Below are 19,183 nucleotides of genomic sequence, written 5' to 3'. Positions count from 1 at the left end.
GGTGGTGGTGTGGTGGTGGTTGTGTGGTAGTGGTAGTGGTGGTGCTGGTTGTCTGGTGGTGGTGGTTGTCTGGTGGTGGTGGTTGTCTGGTGGTGGTTTCTGGTGGTGTGGTGGTGGTGGTTGTCTGGTGGTGGTGTGGTGGTGGTTGTGTGGTAGTGGTGGTGCTGGTTGTCTGGTGGTGGTTGTGTGGTGGTGGTTGTGTGGTGGTGGTTGTGTGGTGGTGGTGGTGTGGTGGTGGTTGTGTGGTTGTGGTTGTGTGGTGGTGGTAGTGGTGGTGGTAGTGGGGGTGGTAGTGGTGGTGGTTGTGTGGTGGTGGTAGTGGTGGTGGTAGTGGTGGTGGTTGTGTGGTGGTGGTTGTATGGTGGTGGTGGTTGTGTGGTGGTGGTAGTGGTGGTGGTTGTGTGGTGGTGGTGGTAGTGGGGGTGGTAGTGGTGGTGGTTGTGTGGTGGTGGTAGTGGTGGTGGTTGTGTGGTGGTGGTAGTGGTGGTGGTTGTGTGGTGGTGGTAGTGGTGGTGGTTGTGTGGTGGTGGTAGTGTGGTGGTAGTGTGGTTACCTAACAATGTCTACAGGGGAGTGAGGTTTAGCTCTTTTATGCACCGCATACTGGCCTGTTGAATTACAACTTAACTATTGTGACGTTCAAATCCTTTGTCGAATCTGGCTTTGAAGTTGTGGATGGAGGTGGCTTCTACACCTTCTCCTTCCAGTGTATTCCACTTGTTGACCACCCGTACAACGTACCGGAATTTCATTACATTCGAGTGGGAGAGGCAGCTTCCTTGTGGTACTTCACTTCTCAGTTCTTTTATGTCACCCAAGTAGCTGTCATCGTTGAGCCTTGCAGCAATGTTGTCTATGAAGCTGCAGAGCGAAGCAGTAAATCTCCGTGAGGGTCCTGTCTCCCCCTAACTCTTCTGTCTTCAGGTGTCGTGAGGCTCAGTTCAGGTGTAATAGAGGTCATGACCCCGAGTGACCGTTGGTGAGGTCATCCCTTCCCCCCTCCCACACACCATGCTGAGCGGGACCCATTCCACCGCCCACTGGGCTGGAGCAACGGGTATTCTTTTCCTAACTTTTCTCTCTGCCTCCGACCCTCTGTGTCTCGTGTAGAATGTCATCTGCGCTGTGATGTGTGGCGTCTTGTAGCTGTGACCATCTTGCTGGACCCGTCAGTCACACCGTCTTCAACACACTGGACGCGAACAAGGGGACACAGGTGGAAACTTAGTACCCAGATGAGCCACAGAGACGTTAGAAAGAACTTTTTCAGTGTCAGAGTAGTTAATAAATGGAATGCACTAGGAAGTGATGTGGTGGAGGCTGACTCCATACACAGTTTCAAATGATAGAGCCCAGTAGGCTCAGGAATCTGTACACCAGTTGTTTGACAGTTGAGAGGCGGGACCAAAGAGCCAAAGCTCAACCCCCGCAAGCACAATTAGGTGAGTACACTGCCTACAAGGCTCTTCGTGTGGTTTGCTAGCCTGTGTTGTCAGCCTGCTAGAGTACTCACCTAGTTGTGTTTGCGGGGGTTGAGCTCTGGCTCTTTTGTCAGGGTGTTTGTGGGAGTTGAGGCGGGAGTCGGGAGGGCCGAGATAGCCCGCGTGTGAGGCGACCACCAGCCATATGGCGGGTAAAATACCCAGTAATTAGAGGTAACTTACGGGTCTGGCGTGAGGTACCCAGTCGGGCGGGAGGTATCTGAAGAGGTCACCTCTGTTGGGTTACAGGAATGTCAGCCTATTATGGTATGCACGACCCTACTCTTCTTCACCTGTCCCCCCCCCCCCTCCTCCTCCTCCTCTCACATGGTCGTCGCCTCTCTGTGTGTATAACTAATAAGCGCCTAGTCCTTCCTTCTCCTCCTCCTCCCCCATGAGCTACTCTCCTCGTCCCCTCAGCAGGTCGGCCGAGCGGACAGCACGCTGGACTTGTGATCCTGTGGTCCTGGGTTCAATCCCAGGCGCTGGCGAGAAACAATGGGCAGAGTTTCTTTCAGCCTATGCCCCTGTTACCTAGCAGTAAAATAGGTACCTGGGTGTTAGTCAGCTGTCACGGGCTGCTTCCTGGGGGTGGAGGCCTGGTCGAGGACCGGGCCGCGGGGACACTAAAGCCCCGAAATCATCTCAAGATAACCTCAAGAACCTCTCACTGGTCGGGTTCACATTTCCTCCTGTCTAGTTCTCTCGTTACTTGGGAGGAATGACGGTAGTGTCAGGGGTATATTCTTGCTGCGCCCGTCTAGGACCTGTCTTTCACCTCTACATCAGATCTGCCCAACATACTTGAGTAAGAAATATACCAGGGGTATATTAATATATAACATACACAAGATAACTCCATATTAGATATACAAGTATACTTATATGTCCCACACACTTGGCATATACAGTTACACAGTAAACACACACTTGGCTTGAGGAGTTATTGTTGGTTATCTCGAGATGATTTCGGGGCTTAGCGTCCTCGCGGCCCGGTCCTCGACCAGGCCTCCTGTTTGTTTTGTTGGTAAGTGTCTTCTCGCACTTCCCAGGCAGGCTGGAGTGTGTGTTCTCCCTCGCTGTGAGAACACACACAATTACCCAAGCGAGTACTTTAAAGGCTTCGATGTGCTTGAACAAATCGACAAGGGCCGTGATAAGGGTTCAAACTTACATCCGAGAGGAGGTTATCTTATCTTGAGATGATTTCGGGGTTTAGTGTCCCCGCGGCCCGGTCCTCGACCAGGCCTTCACCCCCAGGAAGCTGCCCGTGACAGCTGACTAACACCCAGGTACCTATTTTACTGCTAGGTAACAGGGGCATAGGGTGAAAGAAACTCTGCTCATTGTTTCTCGGTCCCGGGATCGAACCCGAGACCACAGGATCACAAGTCCAGTGTGCTGTCCGCTCGGCCTACCGGTTCCCCATCCCAGAGTTTAGAAGTGCTTGGTTGGTCCTAAGGTCACCACCTAATATATGTATATATGTATAACAGGACTCTCAGACGTGCCCGAACGCTCTGGCGAAACATTCAGTGACAGACGGAAATTAACACAACGTTTCTGGCAGCACAAAGTTCCTAATACGGTTCACCGTTCAATATATAAACAGTAAATACAAAACAAAACAATTGTTAAGACAAAGAGATGTGTGACACGAGTGTGTATTATCAGAGACATTCACACACAGACACTAAGCCCAGGATCCGGATTCACGAGCAGTTACGCGAGTACTTTCGAACGTGTACATCTTCTTGAGAATGGTCCAGGACGGACCGAAACGTCGTCGTCCCTTCAACTTCTAGTGTGTGGTCTGGTCAATATACTTCAGCCACGTTATTGTGACTCCTCGCCTGCATCTTTCCTCAATCTTTGACGGCTTTGTTTACATTTATTAAACAGTTTACAAGCATGAAAACTTGCCAATCAACTGTTGTTATTGTTATAAACAGCCTCCTGGTGCTTCGGAGCTCATTAACTGTTTAATAATTGTAAACAAAGCCGCCAAAGATTGAGAAACGATGCATAGGTTCGTTAGTGCTTCGTGAATCCGGGTCCAGGTTCTTAGGGGCAGCGTGACGCTCCACACACAAATACTACACAAAATCATCTTAAGAAAAAATGGAAAAGACAGACATTTCAAATTAAGAGAGTACCCCTAGAGAGCAGTTTTCACAGCTTAATTTGACGGTTACGGACTGTCTCTTGCTTCTAGCAGACGAAGTCTTTCCTGTTCCATGGAAAGGTAGGGAGACGGCCTCGCTTACACGGAAAGGTAGGTGAGGGGTGCTGGGGTGTGATGGTGCAATAATGGATGGGGTTGTAACAGAGGGGGTGGGATGGGAAGGGAAGGGAATTATCAGGGTGAAAGCGCCAAGCCATTACGACTATATAGCACTGGGAAGGGGCCAGGATAAGGATTTGGGATGGGACAGGGGGAAGGAATGGGTGAGTGGGGGCGGTGTATGTGAAGGTTATATAGATGGGCGCCTCACAGCTGGGTGGACAGCGCTTCGGATTCATAGTCCTGAGGTTCCGGGTTCGATCCCCGGAGGAGACAAATGAGCAAAATGTTTCTTTCACTTTGATGCCCCTGTTACCTAGCAGTAAATAGGTACCTGGGAGTTAGACAGCTGCTACGGGCTGCTTCCTGGGGGGTGTGTAACAAAAATGAGGCCTGGTCGAGGACCGGGACGCTAAAGCCCCGAAATCATCTCAAGATAACCTCAAGATATGAGATGTTAAGAGAGAAGCTGAACGTAAGAGAGAAAGGGGAGTGAACACAACATGATGATGAACAATATGATATTGACAAAGAAATATGAATAATAACTTATAAAATGATTTCAATCGTGAATTACAAACATTTAAATATACAGAAGACTGAAATGTTGTAATGTTCACATCGCTGACGATCCTAAGTCGGAGTGTCTACCTAAACACTGAATTTCTAACCCTGTCAATGTTCTACTGTTTGCAGGGCCGCCAGGAACTTCCATCAAACACAGAAACAAGCCACCGAGCATGAAAGTTGGCTACCACGGAGTCAATAAAGCCAGCCAGCATGTTATCCAACAGTCAACTAGACCAGTCAACAAGCAGGCAAGCCAGCAAGCACGTCCACAAGCAAAGCCAACACAGAAGAAAGTGAGAATTTAGGATCAAATCAGCACTCAGGCAAGCAGCAAATCTTGAAGCCATCGTCCACGCACAGCCGTCATGCAAGTATTAAACCTTGCGTGCCAGGAACCACAGAGTCACGACGAGAGGAGAAAGTCTTAAATGTGGACATTGGTGACATTCACAGTCCATCAAGAGTCACAAGGATGGTAGAGGAAGGAGGGCAGAGGACTTTATCAGTTTCCTTAATTCTAATTTTCTTAAAAGTACAAGAATGGTTCGACAAGTGGCTGGTGGAGTTCAATCCCACGAAATGCAATGAAATGAGACTGGACTCTTAGGAATATAATGTTGGACATGCGAACAGTCTACTGCCTCAGAGTTGTGATTATATTTACTAAACAAATTTAACAAATAAATCTTTGAGTTAGGTACACCAAATCCTGAAAGTAGATTTCGTAATAATTTCTGCAAATAGGTATGCTAAAGCCAACAAGTAGATATCATACCGAAGCTTCGAAGTAGCTATCATACCGAAGCTTCGAAGTAGATATCATACCGAAGATTCGAAGTAGATATCATACCAAATTAAAGGAGCACATATTCCCACTCGATCGCCTGAGGTACAGAGAAATTAAGAACATATGAGAAACATTCACAGATCTGAACAAAAAATAATTCCAAGCTCTGTACATCACGAACATTAGACCAGTTCGGGAATATGCAGCTTAGGCTAGTTATAACCTCAACCACCCACTCCACAAACCACAAAACCCGCCTTCGAACCCCGCCGAGAATGGGATTATGGGGATAAGTTTTCTCACAGATAAAACTTGTTCATTTAGCAAGTAACTGAAAGTGTTTGTATTTATTATATAAAACATGCTTTAACCCAGGCCTGAGAACATTGTGTACAAGGAACGTAAAGGTAGACGTAAGAATATCTTTGACTTATGAGGTGAAGCACAAGAAACAATTCGAAAGTGACACACAGAGATCACAATAACGTGATGCATCAAGACACATAGAAAAATATTTTTTTCAGTGTCAGAGTAGTTCACAAATGGAATGCATTAGGCAGTGATGTGGTGGAGGCTGACTCCATACACAGTTTCAAGTGTAGATATGATAATAGCCCAGTAGGCTCAGGAACCTGTACACCTGTTGATTGACGGTTGAGAGGCGGGACCAAAGAGCCAGAGCTCAACCCCCGCAAGCACAACTAGGTGAGTTGACTAACACAACAATGAGGCAACAAGGCTTAGAGAATGTTGTGTGGGAGAACTCTTCTCCCACACTCCCTGTTGGGGCTCTAGCAGAGGGAGCGGGCAGTGTGGGGTGTACAGGAGAGGGGGAAAGGTGGGGAAAGGTCCTGGGGGAAGGTTGGGGTGAGGAAGGTGTAGAAGAGAGGAACATTGGAAGACAAGAGGTAAATGTTTTAGAGGCCAAAGGGTGACAAAGCCACCAGTGTGAGCTGTGAGGGTGACAGAGCCACCAGTGTGAGCTGTGAGGGTGAGAGCAACACACAGAGTCCAGCCTAAGAATGCCACACTAATATGACACCCAAGTTATTAGGGAGAGACCAGAGTGATATTCCAGTGTGATGAATTAGGGTGAGAGAGCAGGGTGCTTCAAGGTCACTTGCCAAGAGAAACCATCTAGCACCACCAATGCCTCGTGTCCCAAGCCAGAACCGCCTGGGTTTGAGCCACAGACACTGTGATAATTACTCAACAAACCTCCACCTGTACACGCCTCTATACAGTTACTGTGGACCAGCTTGTACAGTGCTCACCATATCTTGTTCTATGAGAAAATATAGGCCCAGGTTAGGGAGATCTCAACCCACAAACAAGTCAGCAGACTTCTGTATCATATATCTTCATAAGATATCAAATGTCATAGCTCATTGTAGGCCTGGGCTCGCTTAGCGTAGGCCTACCTGAGAGGCAGGCCGGAAGGTAAACATTAAGGCAGTGGGCACTGGATTTGCCTTCCGAGGATCAATGTCCCCGCGGCCCGGTCTCTAGCCATGCTTCCTGGTTGGTTTTCTGGTCAACCAGGCTGTTCCATGCAGCTGCTCGTAGCTTGACTTAAGACTCAACTTTTTGGATCAGGTATCGTTTGGAGATGTTTATCAAGTTCTCTGTTGAATAGGGTAGTATAGGTTACAGGGTGGTGTAGAATACAGAGTGGTGCAAGATGGTGTAGGGTACAGGGAGATACAAGGTAGTGTAGGGTACAGGCTAATCCAGGGTACTGGCTGCTGGCCCAGGCTGCTGGTCCAGGCTACTGGCCCAGGCTGCTGGTCCAGGCTGGTGGTACACACTGGTACAAGACAAGAGCCCACGCTGGCCCAGGGTGTGTAGGCGTGAGTGTGAGAGCCGGACCTTGGTCAGGGTGACGTCAGGAAGCAGCCCGGGCTCTGCAGCCACCGTCACCTCAGGGTGACGCCACAGGTGGAAAGGGCAAAGGGGATGGTCCCTAACGTCAGGGGGCGCTAGGGGAAAGGGCAGAAGGGCAGCTGGGACACGAACCCTACCCCAGGAACTGATATAGCCTCGTCAGGCACTTCCTATAGCTCCTTCCAGCACTTCCTCCTGCCGGAGGGTACCAAGGGCACCTCCTGGTACCCTCTACGGTACATTGTCTCAAGTACCTGTTGTTATTGTTTTAGATTTAGCTACTTAGAACGACATGTCCATGTAGCACGGGCTATGGTGAGCCCGTAACTGAGTCCGGTTATTCGCGATAACCTTGTTACTCTGATATTTGGGTCAAAGTATTAAATGGAGGTGGGGTTTCCTCCTTTTTCCCCGTTTCCTTTTCGCTTCTGTTTTTATAGTCTTATAATAACATTATCTTGGTGGATGTGGTGATTCAAGTACCAGTCACTGCCTCTTATATCCAGCTAAGTCCCCCCTCCCCCCACACACACACACGTGTCCCCAGTATGTGACCCCCAGCAGGAGACCCCAGCCCTCCCCCACCCGGAGCACCTACAGAAGGAGTGACTACAAGGGGGGAAGCTTACCTCTGGAGGCTGATGCAGCCGCTGCTGCTAATACCAGCACCAACAGCCTGATAGGTTGATAGTGCCGCCTCATCCTTGTGTCTGGCCACGTCCTAGCACTTTCCCCTACACAAGCGAGGTCCTTATACAGATCCCCGACACACACACAGAGGCTCAGGTACAGCGGGGCGAGATGGTACACCCTCACTCGCACCAGTTCCAGAGGACACTGAGTAGGCAACCTGCTGCAGGTCTCGCCTTCACACGCACGCACGCACGCACCTGCGCATGCGCACGACACACATCTCACGGCCGTTCCAGCCCACGTAATCTATTCTTGTATTAAAGTCAAGAATATGTGACTATTCATGTTAGTATTCATATGTCAATGAATACTAATGCTCACAGTGTACATAAAGGTCTAGGAGGGGCGGGGGGCAGCCGATATTAACTATGAAAGGGAATTATTATTTAACTTCCCTAGTCTTATATTGATGATATCTCAAACAGAATGATGAATTGTTTTTAATATCTAGTGAATACAGGGGGAAATATAGACTCGGTGTGTGGATATCATTTGTTATGCTATCCCTGCAACCTGTCCTCCAAGAGGGATGTATGATAGGCTGTGTGATTTTTGCAGCCTATCCTCCTAAAATGACACAGTAACTATATTATAAACTAACTATATTTGCTCAAGTGGAGGAGAATGTGGACACCATCCCATATATCTGAAGCTGTTAATTCACAATTATTTACGGGTGTAGTGAAAATACAGTGAAGGAGCTCACTGTCTCGTGTTAACATTTGGGGCTCAGGGGGGTAGAAATAGCCTAAGCTACTCTATCCCTTTGAGATGTATTTTTTTCTTGTCTCAATAAACATACTTGAACATTTGGGGCCTCTTGCAATTTTCTGTATTATATTTTGACCTTTTTTTGTGCATCTAATTTTTGTCTTATATTTACATCATTATGTTCTCTCGGGCCACAAAAGTTCACTTTTTGGTATTGTTGAATTAGCCCAAAATGGCGTTATAGAAAATTGGGAATGTACTTAAAATCGTTAAGTAATGTGTGCAATCAATCGTAGACTTATAATTATAATAATTATTATTATGTGCTACACTAGGCCTAGCAATGTTTATATTTAAATTTACTATTAAACCACATAAGTGCAGGATGGCATTGAGTCACAATTAAAAACTCCAAGTGACCCGACCAGAGCCCAAATGGATCCACGAGTGTCGCCGGGGGATGGTCAGTCGTGGAGCTTAGTTAATAAGCCCCAAGACTGACCAGTCCTTATAAACTATCAATAGTGCGGTAGTCACAGTCAGGTTAATTTCACAACTCCAGCTGGGAATATATATTTGTAAGTTCTTCTTTGACACTAATATCTGTGAAATAATGTTCAAGTTTATTCTTTTTCATGTTACCCTTATTGGTCAGATATATTTTCATAGTAGCTTGTCTTGACTTATTATCTTGGAAAGAATTGAGGCATATATCATACCTGCAAAATATGGTTCGGAATATTTGTGCCGTATTTTGATTTAGAATGAAAATCTGTTATCGATCTGTCTGTAAATAATTCTACAATTTCAGAAATCCAGTCATGGCCTTCCCATTTAACTACATATATATATTTATATTAATTTCAACCTTCAGTCATGATTTTATTAGTTACCGATTCAAAATTGTTTAGTTTTCTAAATTCTTGTTCACATTGAAGAGAATGATTGTGGCAGACTAAAGTAAAACAACAAAATGATCAACGTCTGTATAGACAGTGCTTGTTTCCCCAAACTTAAGTAATGCCTTAAGTTCACTGTAAATTTTCATTCGTGTAATATTGATCAACAAACTACAATACAAGCTATATAACCTTTTCTATCTGCCTGCTACTAGTGAAAATAAAGTTGTTTACTCACCTTATGTTTTGCTCATAATACGCCTATATTCGTGTTAAGTGTCATTTATAAGAGCGAACATTTAATCCGTAGTATAGATGGATTAGTCCTCGAGGGTCAAGAGTTAGACCTTGAGGGGACCTCGATACTGATCGTAAAACATCTCGTAGAGTCTCAGAGTTCAACTCTACTGACAAGTTCTTCAGCAAAGCCTGCAATGACTACATTAATAGCAATATACATTCTGTTGCTATATCAAAGACTGAAAATGACTTAATTATTTGCAATGTTTTGTCATGTAAAAATTGGTAATGATTAAGACAGTTCTTATTTGAAATGTTGATTTACTGTGTGAATCAATTCAAGTGTTAGGAGTCTCTCAATTTGTCAGTGCAAACAGATTGATATGGACAATGTCGAGTAGCACTAGACTAGAATGTCTATTGCTTAATTGATTTGTGCAAGCAAGATTACTAATTTTAGGATCAATTATTGCATTACAGAATACTTAAACCTCCTCTACATGCTGAAGGTTAGAGGAAATAAAAGTCAGTTAGTGTTAGTAACGTCAGTAAAGAAAAGTTAGGTTAGAGGAAATAAAGTCTTGAAATTGTTCCATCTGGAGTAATGTTAAGGAAATCTAAAGACATGACTAACATCTTTTTATTTTTGCAATATACAGTAACAACATGCAAATGTAATCAGGGGTCATCTCTGATCTCATTGTGGTAAATCTTGTAATATTATTCATGTGTTACAACTATCCAGTCTTTTATGAAAAAGTAATCTGTATGTTTTCCATTCATTCAAGGCTTTAATGTACTATACTTCAAGCTGTGTTCAAGGCAGAAACTTAACACGGACTGCTTGACGGAGCTGCACAGTGTCCTGTGCTGAGTGTGGTAGCAGTCTAGTGTGAGTGAGGTCACTGTCGTAGCTCAAGCAGTTACGTCATGGACTTGAGTGCATCAACCACGGCGTGTATGGATGGCCTGGCTTTGGGAGAGATCTGCCAACACCCAGCGAGAAGATTTTCCAGGTTGACTGGAGTCCTAGGTGGAGGCTTGCACTGCAGCTCTCCCTGCTCTGCACTTGCTATCACCTACAAACATAAATATTTAAAAGTTGCCTATACTCTTAATTAATAACATTAACAATAAACTTAACAATAATAACCCTAACAAACTTAAGTTTGCCCGAAATGCTATGCGTACTAGTGGCTTTAGGTATTATATGTACTAGCTCTTTCTATAAATCCAACATTACGTTTGTAAATCAACTATGTATGTACTTGCCTGAATAAAATTTACTTTACTTATTTTACTAATAAATGTGGCAATGAATTTAGTTAATATTCTTAACGTTCTGCAATTAAAAATAACAATAGTTTAATAATTATTTCATTTTAAATCTAGAGCAATCACATTACCCTGCAACTTTCACAATCTGGATCGTATCGTTACGGATTTTCCCAATAAGCCGAAACATTACTATGACTTCAAATTGCTATCTCTAGGCCTTCAAAACCAGACTGAGATACAAAACGTTTAAGAAAACAAATAAAATTTTTGTATCATTAATATTTATAAGTAAAGACATTATATATTATGTATTTGTTTGAAAATGCTTAACTGTGAATTCAACCATTTGCTATAAGAAGAAATCTGAAAAATTGTTAAATATTCCCCCAAAACGGTGCAATAATTCGGAAATCCAGAAGGATATTATCCGGATTATTGAAGGTGCACAGTATTTTATTTTATTTTTATTTTATTTATATATATACAAGAAGGTACATTGGGATTGTGAGGATACATAGCATAGTAATTAAATTCTTGTAAAGCCACTAGTACGCGCAGCGTTTCGGGCAGTATATTCAATATGTAAACAAATCAAGAAAGAAGAGAGGTTGTAGAGAGGTCTCACCTGGTGGTCAGAGAGGTCAGAGTGGGGTATGGCCGCCTGGGTGAGCACCTCCCATACTAACCACGCCCATGAGAACACTGAGCTCTTCATACTGTGCTCTTCTTCTATTAGAGCCTCTGGTGCTAACCATCTCACTGGTAGAACCTGTTAAGAAAAAAGTGTTACGTGAAGTGTTTGAAGACCGTTGGGAGCAGTGACAACAGAGGACCTGAAAATAAAAGAATTGACGCTTCTGTCCGCCGTGAATCATGGTCGTGTAATAATGGTCCCTTCGTCCTGAATTGTCCGTCCCTATATACAGTATTTCAGGTGTGGTCTGGGTGTCTAGCAAGTTACAGCCCCGCTCCTGTGCCAGATAAGTGCACAACGGGCTCACAATAGCCCCGTGCTACTTGGAACTTTTTGTTCCTTGTAGTTGAATCTTAAACAACAACATGGGTGTCTAGGACCCTTCTTGTGTTCACCTTGGATGTTTCTAACATCTTTCAAGAAATGCAAGAGGGCATGAAATCTGGAGTCCTCCTGTTAATGCCGTATTTACCTATTTATAATTCAAATATACTTACCTTCTAATCGGCTGTTTTCAAAAGAAGCCCTAAACCCATTCAAATAAAAATGCAACGGTATCATTTCAAAGACGTTAAACAAGCCGAGGGTTGGTAACTACGCTCTACCTGGTTCCTGTATGTACAGTACTCGGCCGAGTAAGCATCGTGGGTGAGTGCCGGGGCCGCGAGCTTAACCTGCAGTGTCGAGGTTACCAGACAGTTCCGAGCAGCTACATCTTTGTGAGTGTGACGTCGACCACTCAGGTATTCAAGTCCTTCAGCTACCTACATCAGAGGGGAAAAATATTCGTTAGGTAAGATATATAGTGTTAACTTATTTTACACCAAACTATTTACAAATGCACGCAGAAATCACAATAGCGTGATGCGTCAAATGAACAAATCCACAAGGGATTTGAGGATTTAACCATGACATGGCCTAGTCGACTAAGTCAGCGTCTTGGACCATCCCGGGCGTAAGTTTGAACCCTCATCACGGCCCTTGTGGATTTGTTTCTTTATTTACAAATGAATTGCGTGATACACGGACCTGTAGTGAGAGGCTGAGGCACTGGGTGTGGGTGAGGGGTGGTGGACGGAGGCTCCCCAGCGGTCGTGGTGACTCTTTCCTCGTAGCCAGCAAGAACTGCTTCATATCACCCTTCAAACAAATATTCAATGTTATTTTTTATACACATGCCTGCATATATACAAAACGTATAATTATCAAGTAAAAATTTAATCATTCGTTAACTGGATTTTTATTCAGTACTGTAATGTAATGTTTTTTTCTATGTAACTGATATGCAAGAGCAGTTTTCTTTTGCCAAATAAATTATATAATAAATTACACCATAGTGTTAATCTATATTCACAAAGCACAAAATATCACTATACAAGTTTTGCTAATTATATATTCAGTCAACAAGTAGGTTATTACAGTAAGTTTGCTCACACTCACACCCTGTGCTCACACTGAGCACAGGCTCATCAGGAGCTCAACTTACCCAGTCTGTGTATTGTGTGATGAGCAGATGAGGCGTGAGAGAGGTGCAGAAAGCGAGTGTTGTGACCACATTAGGGTGTGCAGGACCCCCAAACATAGCAGCCTCCCTACACACCTCTGCTAGTAACGTTTCATCTCTCGTGCTCACCACCTGACACCACCACCATAAGCATCTTTATTTATAAGTATATCTTTTGAGAATAATCCAATTAATATTGTAATTAAATATACACGTTGTGTATGTCACAGGGATTAAAATGGTTAGTTCAGTGCTGAGATTGTAAGATTTGGTTTATTTGGGGCTACTTATTATGCACAATATTTCAAGCATTTCTTGAAAACATGCAGGTGGGTTTGCAGAAGGAATTTTAAAGTAATGCTTAATACTAGATGTACATCAACCTAATAAATCTTAATCTAATATTTGACAGCATTATGGGAAAGGTCATATTGATTTTTGCATGTTCTCTGACCTTTTAAATTGTAACAATTTACACGGCACTGAGACTTTATGACAACATTTCCATTCCAGACTAGTGACTATATAGGACATTGAGCTGCTTCCCTTCCCACATGCATTCCTGCACGTATGGGCACCCTCCCTTTCTTTATCCTCTCTTCCTGTCCCAGCTCTCGTCCTGTCCTCGTGTCCCTGCCTGGCCTGATTATTTTTACACTGCTCCCAAGCACCTTGAAGTGGCCTGGCGGTCCCTGTGGCGGAATTATAATTACTAAAGTGCTGATACTTGAGTCATCTTGCCTGTCTGCCAGCGTGAGTCGCCAAGGCGTTCCAGAACCTTACATCTCTGACAGAGGCAGAATAAGTACCTCAGGAAGACATTTTTATATTAAAAACACTGATATACATACTGTAACAAAAAATGCATCTTATTAATGATCTGTATCCATGAGAATGTGATTGTTTGTCCAAGGTTGGAGGCCAGATGCTTAGGGCTAGCCACATACTATTTACACATGTGAATCATGTAGGGTTGGGGAGTGTCATAGGCCAGTCGGTGTCAGCCCAAGAGAAATGCTTACAGCAATATGGGAATTTAAGGGAGCCATACATGCAAATACAATAGAGGCAAGTCTGAAATATTGATTGTGCTTCCCATGGTGTTGGTTAGCATTTCCATTGCGTTGTAATAATACATTTTCTGAGAGAAGGAGAAGACCGGAAGAAACCCAGATGCAGCCGGGTGCCCATTCTAGTATTTTATAAAAAACAACATTTTCTGAGGATTTGTATACAAACCAACATTTTCTGGGGATTTTTTGGTTTTAAATCCTACTAAAAACATGTATTCATATCAAGAATCTCCACTTGACCACTACGGTTTTCTCTGGATCACGAATCGTATCCTTATTAACTAAACACCCTTGGCATCATAGCCTATATAAACGTTGTGTCTCCTTTAACTCCACCTAAGAATATCACTTCACATGAATCTTTACCTTAACCATAACAAGTTTCTCAGGGTCAGGCGCCGCGTCCTCTTCAAGACAGTCTTCTCCTGAGCTCCTCAATCTTGCCAACTGAACGTCGCCAAATTCGCCACGACCTTCAAGATTAAGACTATGATAATGATGACCAAGTTAAAATTTCTATAATGAAATGTAATTAGTATATTTTATATTTGCATTTTAAACAAAATGCAGCTTCTTGTAGTAGCTACAACCTTCAGTTTAATATACTTTGTGCAATTAATTTGCATAAATTTTATTTAAATACATTTTTGTTTAATCATTGATGCTTTTTTCCCACAAAGAAATTAGTTTCCTGAACAATTAATTCCACTCACATTTACTATTAAAGATTGAAAATTGCTGCCCCATTTCGGGATAAAAACACAGCTGCCCCATGTCGGGATAAAACACAAGAACACATAGGAGATAAGAATGATGGCTGCCTTTGCTTGTGGAGAGGGAAGCATTTAATATAGGAATATACATCACAGGAATGAATAGGTTATGAACAGCCTGAAGCTGGATAATAATTGTTATAAAAGGGGGTTCATAGAATTACCCAAAACCACCCCAAAGCTGCCCCTCCAAAATCATATCAGCACAAATCAGGCAGCACCAAAAAGAAGACACCAAAGTAGAAATAACTACAAATTATAAGCATCACTGCATAACTAAACACGACTCTGCAGTTGGACACGAAACTGGAGGAACTGGAAGCCACACTGGTCTGACCCTTTACAACACGTGTGGCTCCTGGCCACCACACAAGCTGACAGATTACCACACAATGTCCAGGTTAATATGCAATAAAAAGGTCAACTGAAAAATAGCTCCTTAACTACCTATAGGCAAACATTAAAGAATAAAAAGCATCGTCTAATTAAATGTTCTGGGCTAATGTATATAAAATGATATGCACTGTAGTTAATAAAATATATCTTGCTTACCTAGGGTAAGCAGTACCTGAAGATTTTCCCTCTGTATAACTGCTCTATCCTGACCTTGTAGACTGCCTGTATGATTAGTTTCCTCCCTTACATACAGGTTTTCACTCTGGCCAGCGTGGACTGCACTCTGTGCTGAGGGAGACGAATATGGCTGCAACGGAGAGGAGTGCTGTGTGGACACCGACGACCCGCCCAGGGTCCTGGTGGAGGCCTGTGAGAGCCCCAGGTGCGTGGAGGTGCCCAGTGTGTGAGTGGACACCTGGGAGAGCTGCACTTGGCACGAAGGATCTAGTTTGTTGCCTGTGATGGTGGTGCCTCGGCCCGCGTCCCTGGCGTCCTGGTCGCCGGCGCCAGGTATGGTGGAGTACACCAGCCTCTCCTGCTCCTCGGGGTGCTGAGCCTCGTCATTACCATCTCCTAAACACAAACAAAAGAATACTTTTGACTTGAGAATGGTCCAGGACGGACCGAAACGTTGTCGTCCCTTCAACTTCTAGTGTGTCGTCTGGTCAACATACTTCAGCCACGTTATTGTGACTCATCGTCTGCAAAAGAATACTTTTATTTTGTCATTTCAACATCAACATTAAAGTTGACATAATATAGAGAGGACCTGTTGTGCAATAATCTACATCTTCAATTCACAACCGAGTTACCTAAGTTTAATATCCGGATGAGCAGAAACGTTTTGGGCAAGTTTCCTTTCATCTGATGGGCCTGTTGACCAAACCACACACTAGAAAGTGAAGGGACGACGACGTTTCGGTCCGTCCTGGACCATTCTCACAATTGACTTGAGAATGGTCCAGGACGGACCGAAACGTCGTCGTCCCTTCACTTTCTAGCGTGTCGTTTGGTCAACATATTTCAGCCACGTTATTGTGACTCCTCGTCTGCTGATGGGCATGTTCACCTAGAAGGCTTTCTATCCCCAGCAACGGGAATTATTTTATACCTTTTGTTTGTGCTTGAGCATTTATGCCTTTTGTTTTGTTTTGTCTTTTTTTGGAGGAGGAGGAGGGAGGGGTTGGTGTAAAAATTAGTTTACACCAAATGACATATTTTGAGCTCTGTAACTATTCCATTCACACTCAAATATTAAAAGGTATTCTCATACTCCACCTAAAGTTTACTAGTGCAGGATGGTAGACTTGTCATGTCTTTCTCAGATACCATGTATGACTGACTCCTGTGAGACGGGGATATTAGATGCCCTTACAACTCTCTCTCTCAAATTCCTCTGAACCCCCCCTCACAAAGAACAGAGCAGCAGCACACTTATGAACCTAAGCGTGTTAATAAAATATAAAAAATATATTGATGCAACATATTTGGATGTAGTATAGGTATATTGCATGTAGGCAATCGTGCAATGTGCAGTGCTCTCAAAAACAAAGGAAGCTTTACCTCGCGTGTGTTGGGGTGAATTCTTGAGTTTGTGTCGCCTCTGCCTGCAGTAGATGAGCATGGCGCCCACCAGGGCCATGTAGGCGGCTGCTCCGCCCACCGCCACGCCCACAGTTCGACCTAACAGCTGTGAGCTCTCCCCTGAAAACAGTACACAGTTCAGTGCAGTCTACAGAAAATGGCAACCAATACTTAATAAATAATAATAATAGTGTTCATAAAATATAGACAAGAACACGTTACAGTGGTTAATTAGTGGGTACAGCAAGTGTGTGTGTGTGTGTGTATGTGTATGTGTGTGTGTGTGTGTGTGTGTGTGTGTGTGTGTGTGTGTGTATGTGTGTGTGTGTGTGTATGTGTGTGTGTGTGTGTGTGTATATGTGTGTGTGTGTATGTGTAATTACCTAAGTGTAGTTACAGGATGAGAGCTACGCTCGTGGTGTCCCGTCTTCCCAGCACTCTTTGTCATATAACGCTTTGAAACTACTGACGGTCTTGGCCTCCACCACCTTCTCACTTAACTTGTTCCAACCGTCTGCCACTCTATTTGCGAAGGTGAATTTTCTTATATTTCTTCGGCATCTGTGTTTAGCTAGTTTAAATCTATGACCTCTTGTTCTTGAAATTCCAGGTCTCAGGAAGTCTTCCCTGTCGATTTTATCAATTCCTGTTACTATTTTGTATGTAGTGATCATATCACCTCTTTTTCTTCTGTCTTCTAGTTTTGGCATATTTAATGCTTCTAACCTCTCCTCATAGCTCTTGCCCTTCAGTTCTGGGAGCCACTTAGTAGCATGTCTTTGCACCTTTTCCAGTTTGTTGATGTGCTTCTTAAGATATGGGCACCACACAACAGCTGCATATTCTAGCTTTGGCCTAACAAAAGTCATGAACAATTTCTTTAGTATATCGCCATCCATGTATTTAAATGCAATTCTGAAGTTAGAAAGCATAGCATAGGCTCCTTGCCTATGCGTGTGTGTGTATGTGTGTGTGTGTGTGTGTGTGTGTGTGTGTGTGTGTGTGTGTGTGTGTGTGTGTGTGTATATATATATATATATATATATATATATATATATATATATATATATATATATATATGTATATATATATATATATATATATATATATATATATATATATATATATATATATATGTATATATATATATATATATATATATATATATATATATATATATATATATATATATATACACACATACACACACTGTTTCGGTCAGTGTGCCCATATCACTACTTTGAGAGGTCAGGGGTCACCATACTGGCTACATATACCACTAATATACTACAGTGATTATATACCACTACAACTGAGATGTTAGAGTCACTGTCTAGTTTACCCATCACTAAACTACTTACCAAATTGTTAATTAGTAAGCAGTAACTGGTTAAATAAAGCAAGGTTTTGTTTAGGTTCGCTGTATTGTATGTTATAAGTTAACAAAGCCAAGATAGCATAATTGAAGAGTATTATACTAATTGATGCCTGCTGTATTCTCCACTATAGTAACTACTTATGTTAAAGTCAGAGTGGGACATACCATTTTTACTTTGTTTTTCTAATTTCTTCTCTGAGGAGAAAACCAAAAAGTTATCAGAATAAATTCAAATTGTAAATTAAAATTTAAATAAATTAATATATTCTTAGTATGAAACCAAAAATATTTGCATCATACATGTTGGAGTCTCTACGCCTACAGAACTACTGTAGACAGGCTACAGTAGTTCTGACTGTAGCCTGGCTACAGTCAGAACTGTAGGCTGACAGACCTGAAACCTTCAGTCTGGCTATTATACAACAGTGTCTTCCCACCACAATACCTCCCACCTTCCCCACCCTCCAGACTCCACCCACTGTGATGGGGGGTTGTGGGATGGGGATGCGGGATGGGGATGCGGGATGGGGTTGTGGGATGGGGGTTGTGGGATGGGGTTGTGGGATGGGGTTGTGGGATGGGGATGCGGGATGGGGATGCGGGATGGGGATGCGGGATGGGGTTGTGGGATGGGGATGCGGGATGGGGATGCGGGATGGGGATGCGGGATGGGGATGCGGGATGGGGTTGTGGGATGGGGATGCGGGATGGGGGTTGTGGGATGGGGATGCGGGATGGGGATGCGGGATGGGGAGCTCCTATAATTTGTTATAATTTGGGAGGTATAAACCTTCAGTCACCGCCTTTACACACCAGCTGTCTGTAATATATTCATCTTTTGTAATTTTGTTTGTAATTTTCCCCATTTGCCTTGTTGGAGCATAAAAGTCAATAGGCAATACCACAGTGAAAATGCAATGTATATATATCAAGTTGACCAGACCACACGCTAGA

At 43.4% G+C, this 19,183-nt stretch overlaps 2 protein-coding genes across 3 annotated transcripts in view; both read right to left on the bottom strand.

Annotated features, from left to right (window-relative positions):
- Window positions 1-7,852, bottom strand: part of qsm (Zona pelucida superfamily protein qsm) — a 75,752-nt gene extending 67,900 nt beyond the window's left edge. The window contains exon 1 of the mRNA XM_045767447.2: window positions 7,636-7,852. Within this exon, the coding sequence (XP_045623403.2) occupies window positions 7,636-7,708 (73 nt within the window). The 5' untranslated portion in view covers window positions 7,709-7,852. The remainder of the gene's footprint in view (window positions 1-7,635) is intronic.
- A 2,323-nt stretch (window positions 7,853-10,175) lies between these two features.
- The window catches only part of LOC123773572 (inactive tyrosine-protein kinase 7), a 96,033-nt gene continuing 87,025 nt past the window's right edge, over window positions 10,176-19,183 (bottom strand). The window contains exons 15-23 of one of the 2 annotated variants that reach the window (XM_069312517.1): window positions 18,395-18,424; window positions 16,831-16,971; window positions 15,424-15,840; window positions 14,465-14,571; window positions 13,008-13,157; window positions 12,551-12,661; window positions 12,127-12,285; window positions 11,453-11,596; window positions 10,176-10,628 (exon numbers count right to left, since the gene is read on the bottom strand). In XM_069312517.1, coding sequence (XP_069168618.1) covers window positions 10,473-10,628; window positions 11,453-11,596; window positions 12,127-12,285; window positions 12,551-12,661; window positions 13,008-13,157; window positions 14,465-14,571; window positions 15,424-15,840; window positions 16,831-16,971; window positions 18,395-18,424 — 1,415 coding nt within the window. In that variant the 3' untranslated portion in view covers window positions 10,176-10,472. The remainder of the gene's footprint in view (window positions 10,629-11,452; window positions 11,597-12,126; window positions 12,286-12,550; window positions 12,662-13,007; window positions 13,158-14,464; window positions 14,572-15,423; window positions 15,841-16,830; window positions 16,972-18,394; window positions 18,425-19,183) is intronic. The other variant, XM_069312518.1, reaches the window with a different exon arrangement.

The sequence above is a fragment of the Procambarus clarkii genome, chromosome 72 (genome assembly GCF_040958095.1).
Source record: "Procambarus clarkii isolate CNS0578487 chromosome 72, FALCON_Pclarkii_2.0, whole genome shotgun sequence".
NCBI classification, from domain to species: Eukaryota; Metazoa; Arthropoda; class Malacostraca; order Decapoda; family Cambaridae; genus Procambarus; species Procambarus clarkii.
Note: the sequence above shows the minus strand (reverse complement) of the source record. Positions and strands in the feature narration are given on the sequence as shown.